Here is a 15,885-nt window from a genome sequence, read left to right as displayed (position 1 = left end):
GGTATACCTTGCCATTAGCAGAATGTATCCAGCCAATTCAATGATTCTGTCTTGAGTGTTTCTGGGAAAAGAACTTTTTCCAAGCTCTGATACCATGTAACAAAGCAGAGAGAAAGACGGACAAAGACTAGGCCAAAAGGGTAGTAACCATGCTGCCTCTTCTATCCATTATCTTCCACACTCAACAGTAAGTACAACACACCACACATATAGAGATTAAGTAACCTAGATTTAACTATAGTTAAGTCAATATGACTCAACCTTATTCAACTAAGATAGACAACTGAACCAAGGATTATGAGCTTGACTCTTAACAAAAAGGCCCTAACAAAGTTTAACAACACCAAGTCACCTTGCTTGAAGTCATGTTGTTTGACATGCTTGTCAAACCAACTCTTGCATCATGAATTTTCACATATTAGTGCATGGCTAGCTAAGAGACAGGTCTCAGAAAGGCGTTCTAGTTCTACTAGGCATTCTGTCCATGCCTCCTTTCTATCCCATCTTTCTTGTACTGCTACTCTCAAGCTTGGAACGAAAAACTCTATTGGCAGTATTGCTTTGATTTCGTAGGTTATTTGTCTTATAGGCTATCCTATAGGCCCATATAGCACTACCATGAGCTTGTTATCCTAGTTGATGCGTGAGGAAGAGATCACTTTAATCAACATATTCACTAGAATTTTGTTTGTGGATTCCGCCTGACCGTTGGCTTAAGGGTAGTAAGGTGATGATTTTTTACGGATGATCAAGAATGTCGATAGCAAATGAGCAATTACTTCATTAATAAAGTGCTTGCCTTGGTCACTAACTAGCTCGATGGGGCAATCAAATCTTTAGATCACCTGCTCCCAACGAAACTTAGCCATAGTCCTAGCATCGTTCTTCCTGGTGGCTCGAGCTTCGACCCATTTTGTGAGATAGTCATTTGGCTACTATGATGTACTTGGCCTCAGAGTATTGTTGGTTGTCATACTATGATCTTGGTCAACTCCATCTTATCTTTATGAATAGGGATCTTGGTCCTTTGGCACTCATCACAATGCTTTACAAGTTTGGCAGCATCGCAGAATAGGGTGGGCCACCACAGTTGAGATTATAGCACCTTGTGTTGGGAATAAAGGGCCATCATGCCTTTTATATGTGCACGGGCGTGAACACACCCTTAGCACATTGTACTTTCACACACACACACACACACACACACACATATATATATATACTCGTCATTGTACCAAAAACGTGCTCACACTCTATACTGCTTGCTTTCGCTCTCTCTCTCTGTCTCTCACCATGCATACGACCGTCTACCTTGATCTCCGTGCCTAATCGATTCCTACAAACTGGTAACAGAGTTGCGGTTGAGGCATTTTTGTACTTCTCGAAGTTCGAGCAGGTCAACAGGTCACGTCTCTGCCAGGCGACAATTCCAAGGTGCAGGCGCCGGACAAAAACGTCATCTCTATAGAGACGACAAGTCGTTTCGTGATTTGGCAAGCATGTGTGAACCAGGCGACAGCTTTCAGGCTCGTGGCAGGACAGCGACTGGCAGGCAACAAGCAATTGGCAGGAGACAACTCTCATGGCGATTGGCAGATGTCAGACGAGCTGACGACGTGCAACATGGTGGGACAGGGTAGCGGGCAGCAGCCGTTGTGTGGCAGGCTGCAGAACGACGGCGGCTCCGCGATTGACCTGCGACAGGCGCCGTGTCCAACGGGGGTGACCAGCGCGAACGACGCACAACTAACAGGTCAATGGACCCATCATCAAATTGTTCTCTCTTCAAAATCCTTTGAAAGTCCCCCCTCTAATCAAGGTGTTCGCGCACGCACGCACAGTGTGCAAATCTGTGAAGATTTAAGGCCCAGAAATTTGGGGCTTTTTCTAGATTTGGGAAATTTTATGCAGGACAAGTAAATCTGTTTCGGAAATTGCAGGAATTTGTGACATTCTTCCCCGAGATTTGGGACTTTTCATGTACATGCACAAATTGGGCTGAAATTAACCCAATTTCGCGACATTTAGGCACATTGGACCCCGTGCAATTTGGGGCTTTCGCAATTTGGGCAAAATTTGTGCAGCACTCGGTCATTTTATGTACATGCAGGTTGAATTCCGTGCAATTTGGACATCAACACTTGGTAAAATTTGGGGGCTTTGCTGAAATTGTTTTATTTTGGCAAAATTGGACAGTCCTATGCATGACGGAGGAAATGCAGATGTGTGTTTGACGCTTTTGAGCACAAAATTTTGGGGCTTTTAACCATTCGTGTCAAATTTTATGCCCGTGGGTACATGTACAACAGAAATTGCAGCTGAAATTTTGGGATTTCTCATGTAATGTGATGCACATGCCCTTGGAACACCTGTAATCAATTGGATAATGTTGTAGCACTTGGTTTGGTGCTTCTAAAAACTTAATTACGAATCTGAAATCTATACTTCTGCATGGTCATTTATTGCTGATTGCTACTTGTTTGTACCTTGGTCACGTGGGTGACAGTTTGGGCCTGCATTTGCTGGTTTTTTGGTCACTTTTGGGATCAAAATCATGCTTGGCAGCAATGACAGCAGTAATTTGATGCACATAAAGAAGCTTGAAGGCGCACATAATTTTGCAGTGTGGCAAAAACAGTACTACAATATCCTGTTACAAAAGAAGCAGGCAAAGCCGATAAAAACCAAAGGGACAAAGCCTGCGGACATGGATCAGGACAATTGGGATGAGTTGAATGAGCTTGCATGCTCAACCATAGAGCTATCGATTTCTGATGCCTTGCTTTTCAACATTGAAGGTTTGGATTCTACATATGCTATATGGCCTAGACTGGAAGAACTGTATGCACAAAAGAGTGTTGCAAGCAAAGTGTATTGGCTGAAAAAGCTTATGGATTTGCGTATGAAAGAAGGTACAGCAATGTCTACTCACTTGAGTGAGTTTAACTCCATTTTCAGCCAACTGGTTGCCTTGAAGTTCATGATTGATGAGGAATTTAAGGCTACTTTCTTGCTTTGATGAGCAATTTTAATGTGATCCTTTTGTATGCTGATGTAGAGAGTGCTCTACATATGGAAGATATGGATCAGCAGAACAATGCATCCAATAAGTCTTCCAATGCTTTGCATACTAGGGGCAGATCACAGCAAAAGGGTAAACATGATGGCAAGGGACGCAATAAATCACGTGGCAAAGATGTTGAATGCTATCATTGTGGCAAGAAGGGTCACTTTAAATGTAACTGTTACAAACGGAAGAAAGAGAAAGCAAAAGGCAAAAATGCAGATGATAGTAAGGAAGAGAAGGACAATTAGCCTAAGAAGAGCGCTGTAAAAATTGAAGAGGTGAATGTAGTCACTCATGACAGTGACAGTGGAAGTGACGTACTCTTTGTCTCTTCACACTTTGGTGCACATGCTTTACTTGCAGATACAGATGATGACATGCATACCTGGATTCTCGATTCGGGTGCTTTCTTTCATGTCGCCCCTCATCGTGAGTGGTTCTCCACCTATACAGGGGGTCGACATGGTGCTGTCCATCTTGGGGACAACTATGCATGTGAGATTGCAGGTAATGGCAGTGTGCAATTACAGTTTCAGCATGGCTTTGTCTTTACACTTCAGCATGTACGGCATCTACCTCAGCTCAAGAAGAGCTTCATTAGCACAGGGCAACTTGATGATGATGGTTTTCATACCACCTTTGGTGATGGAAAATGGAAGATTTGTAAGGAATCTAGGGTTATTGCCACAAGTTGCAAGAGTGATACCTTGTATCCACTTCATGTATCTAGTGTGCGTGACCATGTTGTTGTCGTGACCGAGCAGCCAAGCATTTCCTTGTGGCATGGCCGGTTGGGACACATGAGTCAAACAGGAATGAAAGTGCTTTCTCGTTTGGGTTACTTGCCTTGTCTTCATTATGCTGATTTTGAGCATTGTAATCATTGCATTTATGGCAAACATGCACAGACGTCACATAAAAAGTCTCTTTCTTTGAAATCTTCTCCTCTAAACTTAGTACATTCATTTGTATGTCGAATACTAGGATTATCTTTAGGGAAAAGAAATGTTTTGTCACCTTTGTTGATGATACTACACGGAAAGTATGGGTTTACCCTATTCGTAGCAAGGATGAAGCGCTTGATAAGTTTAAAAAATTCTTGGCATTGGCTCAAAATCAGACAGATAAGACACTTAAGTGTCTTCGCTCTGACAATGGTGGGAAATATGTGTCCAAGACCTTTTGGGCATTTTGTGACAGCAAAGGGATAAAGAGGGAGCTCACTACCCCTCATAATCCGCCCCAAAATGGAGTTGCAGAGCGTATGAATCGGACCATACAGAATAAGGTCCGTACGATGTTGTCTCGTGCTACATTACTCCGTGGTTTTTGGGCAAAGGCTGTTATGACAGTCGTTCACTTAATTAATCAGTTACCAAACAAGTCTTTCGGGGAGGGACTTCCCCAAAGGCGTGGTCGGGCAAGCCATCTTCATATGCTTATCTGAAAGTGTTTGGCTGCGAGGCTTTTGCGCACATTCGTAAAGAAATACGCAAGCAAACTTGAGTCAAAGTCCTATAAATGCATTTTCCTAAGATATGGTGACGAGGGTGAAATGGGGTATAGATTGTGGAATCCCGAGAAAAGGAAAGTAGTGCGCAGAAATGACGTTATCTTCCGAGAAGATCGCATGCACAAACAGCCCGAAATGACTGAGGAGGTCCGTAGGGTTGTATTCCGGGAAGAAATACATTTTGGACAGAAAAATGTGCCCGTTGTACAACAGCAAATACCTCCTGTAAATGAACCTGTAAATGCAGGAAATGATGCTGGAAATGATGTTGGAAATGATCAGCCAACTATTACCCATGAAAATGAGCCATTACATGTGCAAGAACAGCCAGGACAGCAAGCTGTTAATGCTGATTTGCAGGCTGAAATGCCAGAACAGCATGCTAAAAATGGAAATTTGCATGAACAACCAGCAAACAATGACCACTTGGTTAGGAGATTGTCTAGGGCTACTAGACAACCTGACAGGTTTGTTCCTGGTGCAATTAATGTGGCTGAATATGTCATGTTGAGAGACTGTGGTGAACCGTCTTGCTTCAAGGAAGCAATGGACAGACAGGACAACAAGAAATTGTATAAAGCCATGCTGTCAAAGATAGAATCTCTTGAAAAAAATAGCACTTGGGACTTGGTGCAGTTGCCTAAAGGGCAGAAAACCTTCCATGCAAATGGGTTTACAAGATGAAGGTCACTTCTGGTTCCTCACCAAAGTACAAAGCAAGATTGGTTGCAAAAGGGTAGAAGCAAGAGCATGGAATTGACTTTAATGAGATTTTCTCTCCTGTAGTCAAGATAACTACACTGAGAACCATTTTGGGCTTGGTTACAGTTGAGCATATGGAGCTCCTACAGATAGATATAAAGACTGCATTTTTACATGGTGATCTGCATGAAGACATATATATACAGCAGCCTGAAGGGTTTGTTGAACAAGGGAAAGAAAAAATAGTATATAAACTCAAAAGGAGTTTGTATGGGCTGAAACAAGCACCAAGAGAATGGTATCATAAGTTTGATACATTCATGCAATCCCAAGGCTTTCATAGAAGTCAAGTGGATCACTGCTTGTAATACACCAAGAAGGCAGCAAATGGCAGCTTGATTATCTTGGTTTTGTATGTTGATGACATGTTGATTGCTGGCAGGGATACTCATGCCTTGGACTCACCAAAGCAAAGTCTTCATGGCAGCTTTAACATGAAGGATCTTGGTGATGCAAATCACATTCTTGGCATGCGAACACTCAAAGAAAGATCGAAAGGCTTACTCTATCCATCTCAGCAGGAGTATATCTCCAAAGTTTTACAGCATTTCAATATGGAGGGGGGGAAAACAATTGGGGTTCCATTGTCTCCATATGTAAAACTTAGTGCAAAGGACAGCCCTACATCTGATGATGAGAAGGCTGAAATGGCCAAGATACCATATGCTTCAACTGTTGGCAATTGATGTATGCTATGGTTGCTACATGTCCTGACATTACCTTTGCAGTGGGAGTGGTTAGCAGATACATGGCAACCCCTGGCAAGAAGCATTGGGATGCAGTGAAAAGTATTATGAGTTACCTCAAAGACACAAACGAGTTGTGCATCTGCTTTGGAAAGCAGAAGGCATCTATTGTTGGCTTTATGGATGCAGACTATGCTGGTCATGCGGACTGTAGGAAGTCCACTTCTGGGTATGTGTTTACTTTCACAGGAGGAGCAATCTCTTGGATCTCCAGGCTACAAAAGTGTGTTGCATTGTCTACTACAAAGGCAAAGTATGTGGCTGCCACTGAGGCATGCAAGGAGACTTTATGGCTTTCATGTCTGGTGGGAGAGCTTGGCATCACAGAGTTACCTATTCTCCATTATGATAGTCAGAGTTCTATCATGCTAGCACAGAATCATGTCTTTCATGGAAAGACAAAGCACATACAGGTGAAGTACCACTTCATTAGAGATGTACTTGACAGCAACATTGAGCTTGTCAAAGTGCATACAGATGATAATCCTGCAGACCTTCTCACCAAGGATCTTCCAGCAGAGCAGTTTGCTCATTGCCGACAAACGATGGAAGTTGGATAGATATATTTATTTTAGCTTTGTACATACCTAGACTTAGCTGATTCTTTTCTCCTCTTAAGACACATTGCCTTTAGGTGGGAGGTTGTTGGGAATAAAGGGCCATCATGGCTTTTATATGTGCACAGGTGTGAACACACCCTTAGCACATTGTACTTTCATATATATATATATATATATATATATATATATATATATATATATATATATATATATATATATATATATAAAACCTAAAGTGGAACACTCGTCATTGTACCAAAAACGTGCTCACACTCTACACTGCTTGCTTTCGCGCTCTCTCTTTGTCTCTCACTGTGCATACGACCGTCTGCCTCAATCTCCGTGCCTAATCGATTCCTACACCTTGCGGGCTGTGGTATCTATGCTGAAGTTCCCTCCAACAATTCAAGCATGTGCTTTAGTCAGCATATCATCCATTTCGTGCTCACACATGCATCTTTGCAATAAGCCATCCTGCCCCAATCTATAGAACTGACCAACAATTAATCGATATGGCTAAATCTTAAGGATAAGACACTTTAGATTGATCTTTCTGATAAGTCTCTCAAGTATTCTATGCTCTAAAATCTGGACTATGTCATCTACCCAATATGGTGTTAAGTCTACCCTAAAGAAGTCTTCTTTGCTAGACATGCTAAATAGGTTCGCATGGTGGGTCGTCTACAGTCCCCTACCAACGGCTTCTCTTGTGGATGTACAGGACATGTAATCAGCCCTGTAATGTTGCTTGCCCTTGTGCACAACCATAGAGAAGTCAAACTCTAAAAGCAAAAGCAACCATCTAGCTATTTGTTTTGTAGCGCAGGGTTTATTTACAAGATAAAGCAAAGCTTGATGGTCCACAAGGAAGGTGAAAGGCATAGCCAAAAGATAATGCTGAAACTTCTTTATAGCAAATACCATGGCGAGGCCATCCCTCTCCGTCGTGAAGTAGTTCATCTCCATATCCGTGAGTTGCCTGCTAGGAAAACTCACCGGATAGTCAAGGTTGTGTTCACCAAGTTGGCACAAAACAGCTCCCATGGCAAACTTTGGCACATCAATGTGCGCATGGAATGTTATACTCCAATTTGGGGCTTGTAGAATGAGTGCGGTAGTGAGAGCCTTTTTCAGTTTCTCATAAAGCGCGTTGTCACTCCTTGGTCCACTCGAACACGATTAGCAACTTGTAAAGTGATCTAATAATCAATGCATAGTTCAAGACGAAGCGCCGATAGTACCCTGTGTGTCCCAAGAACCACTGAACTCCCTTATAGTTTGTTGGTGGTGGTAAGTCGACAATAACCCAGATCTTGGATAAGTTAGTGGCAATGCTATTCTTGGACACACGTGCCCTAGAATACATCCATGTTTTACGCAAAATTAGCACTTTATAGGATTTAAATATAGACTATACAATCTATACTATTTAAAGATTGCATGAAGCTTATCTAGGTGTTCCGCCCAACCATAGTATACGCATAGCTTGTCAATGAATACCACTAGTTCTTGCCTAAGCATGTCCTTGAAGATGGTGCACATTACACGTTGAAGGTGGTAGGAGTGTTAGTCAACCCCCAAATGGATGGCATGACTAAGTAAGCAAATACGCCCCATTCCGTGGCAAATGCCGAATTGTGTCTATCGTCAAGGTGCACCTGAACTTGGTTATAGCCCAAGAAGAAGGCCAAGAAATTGTAGGATTTTCTTCCTGCTACTCTCTCGAGAATGTGCTCCATATAGGCTAATGGATATTTATCTTTCTTAGTTGTAACATTGACTTTTTTATAGATTATGCACACTTGGATTTTTTCATTGTTTTTTAAGACAATCACAATGGGTGATACCCAATCCATGTGCTCAATCTCATAGATGAATCCGGCCTTCAATAGTTTATTGATCTCTTCCTTGACAGCGTGAGCATGCTTCGGATTCATCGAGTAAGGTCGCTACTTTACTGGTGTTGCATCAGGAGTCATCGGAATGTTATGCATTATAACTCGCAGATTGACTCCTTTGAGTTCATCTAAGGACCAAGCAAACATGGTACATGGTAAGTTCCAAGGTTTGTATGCACTAGATGCATTAATTCCTTGGCATGTTGGGATGAGGTCTCTCCGCTAATGTTGCCGATACATTTCATACATTTGACAAGATTGATGCACATGAAAACTCCTCGTAGTAGACGAATGGATATTTATTCAAATCGAAGGTTAGAGTTATGTTATCCCATATGATGACATTAGAGAGCCCTCCCGTGGAGAATCTTAAAGTTGATGCACCACCATTTCAAAACAATGCTTGCAACGTTCTGTCTCCTTCCTACGTTGCAACATTTTTAGATTGACAATAGGCAACATTTTTATTTTGAGAGCAGCCACCTAAAAATCTAGTCTACATAAGGCTTCTCAACATATGACCATGATGAAACTATTGGAAAGGTTACAAAACCTTAGTTCTTCATCACAGCTTTCTTCAAACACATGGATTTTCTAAAATGTTGGATGCAAATGGACTACGGAAAGGTAAAAAGCTTTGGATTTTGCCATAAAGAAACTCGCAGTTTTGTAAACGCAACATCACAAGAATTGACTAACTATGGCTTTTAACCATCTCCTATCTTTTCTTAAAAACCATTTCTAACAAATAAAGAAATAGGAAAAGTGAAGGGGAAAAGCCGCCACCGCATCCTCCTGCGAATCCGCTTGCTCCTGCGTCATCATGTATTGCCAATGTGGAGGGAGATTCATCAGGCCTTGCAGGTAAGCAGTGTCTTTAGGTTTTAGCAACACAGGAGCCTAGCCGTTTGCAATGTGAGGCACTCTTCCTGAAAGCTCTCGACAATGTCTACCGTTTTTTGTCGATACGTTTGGTTTGTGTTTGTAGGAGCTTTTTTGAAGAAGCTTTTGCGCGGCTTTGCGAAGGAACTTTGCCATTTTTGCTTTACGGCTTTCTGATTTAATACAGCTTCCTAATTTGGCAAAGCCGTTTGAGAAAGCTTTTGCTCTCTCTTTGATTTGTGACTACGCCTAGCCACTTTTGAGAAAGGTTTTGTTGACTGGTTCTTAATTGCTTGCAGACACATCTCAAACAGCGCCTCCTTTTTCTTTATGCTTCAATTCTCCCATGAGATATGAATACCGTAAAGCTATCTAAGGTGGAGACTGCTTTAGATGCTAAAGGATTTTATATACAGTACCACCTGACTGCATCGTCATCGAACACTATGACTAAGGCAAAGGAGGAAAAAAAGCAAGCATCCTTAAACGAGCAAGACATCCTATGTGTTCTTAGGAGCAGAAACATTAATAATGAAAACAGTTTTGTATATGTTGACAATCATGTGCTCAAAAGCAGAATAATGGATACAGATAACAGCTCTGTAGATGTAGACGGTGAAGATCATAAGAGCAGAGATGATGGTGCCACTCAATGATTCTATTATCAACAGACTATTGATGCTACAATTGAGCAGTTGTGTCCATTTGAGCTTGTGGACAGACGAGCTAGGAGTGAGATGAAGAGGAGCATTCAACAAGTATTACAAGAGATTGTAGATCTCAGGATGATTGAGGTGAACCATCTTAAGGAAAAATAGCTAGAGTGGGACACATTTGGAAGCAAGAAGTCTTTGGTCCTTTTAGATCTCCTCTCACATTGCAATTGATGGTATTGGATTAGTATGTGAATGCATTTTGTGAGAGAGAACTCCCCAAGGAAGCAATCTCCGTGGTGGCTAGGGAAAAGGAAACCATCATTTTTCTCAATTTCTGATGGTTTTACATAAACGAAACAATCATACACAAGTCCAACAAGTTCAATCTATATACGTACTGGATGGATAGATATCTGGAGTACAAGGCCCTTGCAGGTCTCATGGTTGCTGCAAATATGAAAGACTCCAAAAGATGGGTGGTGGAAACAATTGAAGGTAGGATAGATAGACTTACTCTATACTCTAAGTTTATCTATGTGGTTCACAATCTATCCTCTGAACCCAGGGACCCATCTTTTGTAGTGTTACATGTCCGCAACAACCATGAGACCTACAGGGCCCTTGCACTCCGGATATCTATCCATCTAGTACGTGTACACATTGAACTTGCTAGAGTTTTGCACGATTGTTTCGTTGACGTAAAACCACCACAAGTCAAGAAAAGTGATAATCTCCTTTCCCCTAGCCACCATGGAGACTGCTTTCATGGGGAGTTCTCTCTCACAAAATGCGTTCACATACCAATCCAATACCAACAGTTGCAGTGTGAGAGAAGATTTAAGAGGACCAAAGACTTCTTGCTTCTAAATGTATCCCACTCTAGCTATTTATCCTTCAAATGGTTCATCTCAATCATCCTGAGATCTATAATCTCTTGTAATACATGTTCAATCTTCCTCTTCATATTACTCCTAGCTTGTCGTTCCACAAGCTCAAGTGGACACAACTGCTTAGTTATAGCATTAATACTCTGTTGATCATAGAATCGTTGAGTTGCACCATCTGCGCTCTTATGATCTTCACAGTCTACATTTACAAAGCCATTATCTATATCCACCATTCTGCTCTTGAGCACATCATTATCAACATCTGCAAAATTGTTATCATTATTAACGTTTTTACTTCTAAAAACACCCAAGATGTCTTGCGTGTGCAAGGACGTCTGCTATTCCGCCTCCTTTGCCTCAGTCATAGTGTTCGGTGATGATGTAGTTAGATGGTATTGGATATAAAATCCTTTAGCACCTAACACAACCTCAACAGAACCTTTCTAAAAAATGGTAGGGCTAAATTATGAATCAAAAAGGAGATAGCAAAAGCTTTCTCAAACAACTCAGGTAATTTCCCAAACGGCTCCTCTAAATTAGGAAGCTGCTTTAAATCCAGCCAACCAAATCATGAATCAAGAAGGAGAGAGCAAAAGCTTTCTCAAACGAGTCTAGTAATTTCTCAAATGGCTCTGCTAAATTAGGAAGGTGCTTTAAATCAAAAAGCTCAAAATTAGCAGATATAGATTTAAAATGGTTGGTTTTTTCACCTACAATATTACATCCTAGGCTCTTGGGTTTATCCCCACCTAGTTCATATGGACCTGAGCTTCCAAATGCACACAAGGGGCAATCTATTGCCTTGCGACGCTTAAGAATCACCGATATTCTTGACTTCGTTGTCCTCTTCTTGACATCTCGTCAACGAGATTGTCTAGTCTATAGATCTACTATCTTCAAGCATTAGGACGCAACCATATGAAGCTACTGAAACAATATTGCTTCATGATCTCCGTCTAGCAAGGATGAAGTAGTAGAAAGTGGTTATGGCCTCTCTATATCCACTCTATATGGTCATGTGATTCTTGCTATCACTTATGCTTTTTGCATTGCATTTCTTAAACTTACATGACTTGCTTGATTTCAACATGTAAAACTAGGTAGTTTTGACCAATAGTGATTTTTTGGGGTCTCATGAAATAAAACATTAGTTTACTTGTTGCAAGAATATCCCATAATAAAATGGGGTTGTAGAAAGAAAAAATAGAAATATTACAAAAATTGCATAAATATTGATGGTTGAAAAGAATATACCCAACTAATTTTGACTGCCTAAGCTCTTCCATGTTATGTATTAATGTGTTTATATAACATATTAATTCCTTAAATTACGATTTGTAAGATGGTGGTCCTAGAAATTCCTAGTTCGTATTTTATACTGACTAGAAAATATTTCATCTTTTTCCTAGTATGTTTGAGAAGTATCCCAATTTTAAATGTATAGTGGGAAAATTAGGATCCTATGATTTTCAAACATTAGTAACTTTCCTATTTATTCAATTCTTTTAGAATTTTAATTATTAGATTGATTATATTCTCTTGGATGAAACAAAAGTTATAACTAATTATTTATAGTTCATTATCCTCCTAGTTTAAACATTATTTATTAGAAATATAAAGTATATTATTATTCTAAACTTTTGAACATGTGTTTAATTTAAGAACTATCATTACATAACTAATATTGTATCTTTAAATTACGTGTAATTTTCTATTCAAGGGAGAAGCCCAAGTGAAAGCATAACCAAGGGATATAAAGTGCCAAACTTGGCGTCATGTGCTAGAACAAGGTTCCCATGGGTGATCTTTCCAGAATAATCCTCCAAGGAAACAAAGTAACCCTCATCATCCAGTGTGGCAATAGAGATAAGATACTTCGTGAGAGCCGATACATGTCAAAAATTATGCAAAGTAAACATATCGCTTGAATCAAACTGTAGCCAAATATCACCAATACCAACTATCTGCAATGGCAAGTCATTCCTCAAATGGACAAATCCAGTCATATTGCGCTAGAAGTGGAATTACTCTATGAGGAATCACATGAAAGAAAGCCCCTGAATCCATCATAACCAACACTGAGTAAAACTATGCGAGGCATCAATCGATTGTAACTCATCCAAAGAAGAAGATGTAGGTATAGAATCATCATCAGAGTCAGGTTGTTGCACTACATTGATCTCTTCAATCTTAGCACTAGACATAGCAAGGACAATGATGCGATCATTAGACTTGTCTTGCACTTTTTCTTTGCCCTTTTCCTTTTGCTTGTCATCGCAAATTTTATGGCACTGCGGCATGATATGTAATACTTGTTTACAATAATGGCATGTCAAATTAGACTTAGGTCTACGGGACTTACTATGAGACTGTCCACATGACTTGAAATGCAGCTTAGCCACAGCAATCTTCTTTTCTTCCTTTCCCTTTTACAGATGTTGCGCATGGAGCTCCTTGACATACTCATCATAACCCATCGACAATGACACTGCTATAGGCATCGGCATTGTTGATACCTCTACTTTCTGCTTTTTAGGATCCTGCCTTGATTCGGTAATCGCAGCTAGCGGTCTCTTCATTCTCGCTGTTGGAGCTCCTCCACTTGACTCTGGGCCTATCTCTTGCACTCTACCCACAAGATACTATACCCAAGCCATTAGATTACTTTCATTCACTGTGATTGTGGTGCCTTCGGTGGTTGTTATAGTTGCGGTTGGGGCCATGAGAGCTGGTGGGATCGGATGGAGCAACCCTTGCCTTTTCCTTACTCAATCTCTACAGCCTTGGCACTGGTGCTTGGTTCTTTGTCTATTAGTGGGCTCATGGCGGCTAACTCCTCCTTGGCACGCTATCCTATTCACATACAAATAGCTTTCATCGTGTCTTCTTCCTCCTCCTTGCATAGTCTATCTGCTTCTTCTTCCAATTTCCTCACCCTCTCTTCTTTCATTCTTTTTGACTCTTCCTACGCCTTTTGCAACTCAGTCATTTCTTTTCTCATCATCCTCTCCTTGGTTTCCTCTTGCATCTTTAGCTGAATCTTAATTTGCAACTTCTTTGATCCTCTTTGGCTAGGTGGCGTCTCTTGTTCTTTGCCCTCGCTCAATGTTCTTTCACTTGACTAATCTTGCTCGTGGAGTGGCGATCTCTCAAGGATCTCCCCCACTTCCTCTTCACCTGCCACTTCTCCCACCACCTCTTGGATAATGATAGTTAGTACCCCGCCAAAACCTATGGTCGACCCTTTGGATGCAAGTGTTTTGCGATCAGATTCGGAGGTAGCAACTCATGACTCATCACCTCTTGATTTTGGCTGGATGCTAGCGCCTTGGCTGAAGTTTCGTTGGTTCTTTGAACATAAGCACTTAGGTTGACTTCCTCTAGGGCTCCTTTTGTGACGCTTTCAAGCATTGGCACTTAGATTCTCGTCATAAGTGTGTTGTACCTACGACTAGAGAAGACTGCATGCACCATTTTTTCTTACAGCTGGACGGTAGCGTCAGGAATGTCCGCTAAGCTAATTCCATCGTTGGTGTGCACCCTTGCCTTAGTCATCTTCAACATGCTGTAGACATCCCTCTTCTATCTTTTTCCTTGGACACTTGCCAACCATAATCCTTTCCCCACCAATTTCGGCCTTAGTGCAACTTCGACCTTCCTGGGAGAGCCTCCTCGCCTGATAGTTATGGTGCTGCTGTCCTTGCTTCCATCAAAGGTTCTCAAGAACTTCGTGCATCTACTATGGTGAATTTCTTGGCCAACTTTTTCCACGTAATTATGAAGGTTCCATCGGTCAATCATCCTCTTCATTGTATCTTCAGCATTTATCAATTCCCTCAGATTGCCAATGCTACGGTACTTGAGTTGGTTGAAGACTCTTGTCTCGACAGCCAATCGATACCTATTATGCTCTTCTCTCGAGAATGGAATTTGTGCTGCCATTTCGGATTGCTGCCAAGATACAACAACTTCTATTAGTTCACTTGCAAGGCCATTTTCTAACATGAAGGCAAAAAGATTGTAAGTTTATGCAATGAAACAAAGGGACTTCAAACATAGAATGGAAATTCTTACTTCAAATAGTCTATAAATTCCAAGCAAGCATTTCCTGAATATTCTTCTTAAGTGCAAACTCTTTTTATCCGTCTTTTACTTTTGAGTTTCGATCTTAAAGTTTTCTTCCTATTTTATTTCCCTTTTTATGCTTTATTATTCGTGTTCCTCTAAGGTTTTCTTTTCCACCTTACTTTCCCTTCCCCCCGAGAATGATGCAAATCCTTCCTAGGATTCGAGGATGAAGGGTTAAGGGCATTAAGCACATGGGTGCGATGCTAACTGTTTCATGAGCCAATCGTAAAACTATGGGTTGTACTGTAAGGTAGCATGATGGTCCGTGTCCTGAGGTCTAATGCCGATGCGTGTAACGTAGGTCAAGACATCAATTAGGAAGTCACCAGAGTTGATCCGGCTAGCAACGTGTAGTTCTTTCTCACTCAGGATGCGATCCAAGTAAGGATGGGCCATAACATGATCTTCTAAGGGTCGATTACGAGTGGTGGCTAATACTCTAAATGAGGTAGGATCCACATAAGTTGGATCATACTCGAGGTTTTGATGGTGCATCGTCTCTGCTCATCATTGGTCATGATTTGGCACCCCTCTTGTTACCACTGGAGATGGAGAGCATACAATTTCTATAGAAAAGAAGGGGCAGAGTCCGTTAGTGTTTTCAACTCTTCTAGTTCCTGACTAGTTGCAGAGACCTTGCTCTTGGATGTGATCAGTCGTTGTTTGCGGGCTTGCTCTTGAGAAATTTCATTGGTGATCAACTCCTCAGCTACCATAAAAACTTTAATAAATATGAATTCCGATTGCTCCCAAGTGCATGGAAGTGTGCATACTTTCGTTGCTAAA

At 41.1% G+C, this 15,885-nt stretch overlaps 1 protein-coding gene across 3 annotated transcripts in view; it reads right to left on the bottom strand.

The window, feature by feature from the left end:
* Positions 1 to 15,885, bottom strand: part of LOC148038007 (uncharacterized) — a 43,454-nt gene that overhangs the window by 10,538 nt on the left and 17,031 nt on the right. Inside the window, exon 3 of one of the 3 annotated variants that reach the window (XM_087667862.1) lies at positions 12,572 to 14,922. The exons of the other annotated variants lie outside the window; for them this stretch is intronic. Within the exon in view, the coding sequence (XP_087523988.1) occupies positions 14,554 to 14,922 (369 nt within the window). The 3' untranslated portion in view covers positions 12,572 to 14,553. Of the gene's footprint in view, positions 1 to 12,571; positions 14,923 to 15,885 lie in introns of those variants that run through there. 3 annotated transcript variants of the gene reach the window in all.

Source organism: Lygodium microphyllum, chromosome 3 (assembly GCF_053477565.2).
Source record: "Lygodium microphyllum isolate KBCC chromosome 3, Lygodium_microphyllum_v1.1.10, whole genome shotgun sequence".
Taxonomy (NCBI): domain Eukaryota; kingdom Viridiplantae; phylum Streptophyta; class Polypodiopsida; order Schizaeales; family Lygodiaceae; genus Lygodium; species Lygodium microphyllum.
The sequence above is the reverse complement of the archived record's forward strand: the minus strand, read 5'-3'. Positions and strand labels throughout refer to the sequence as shown.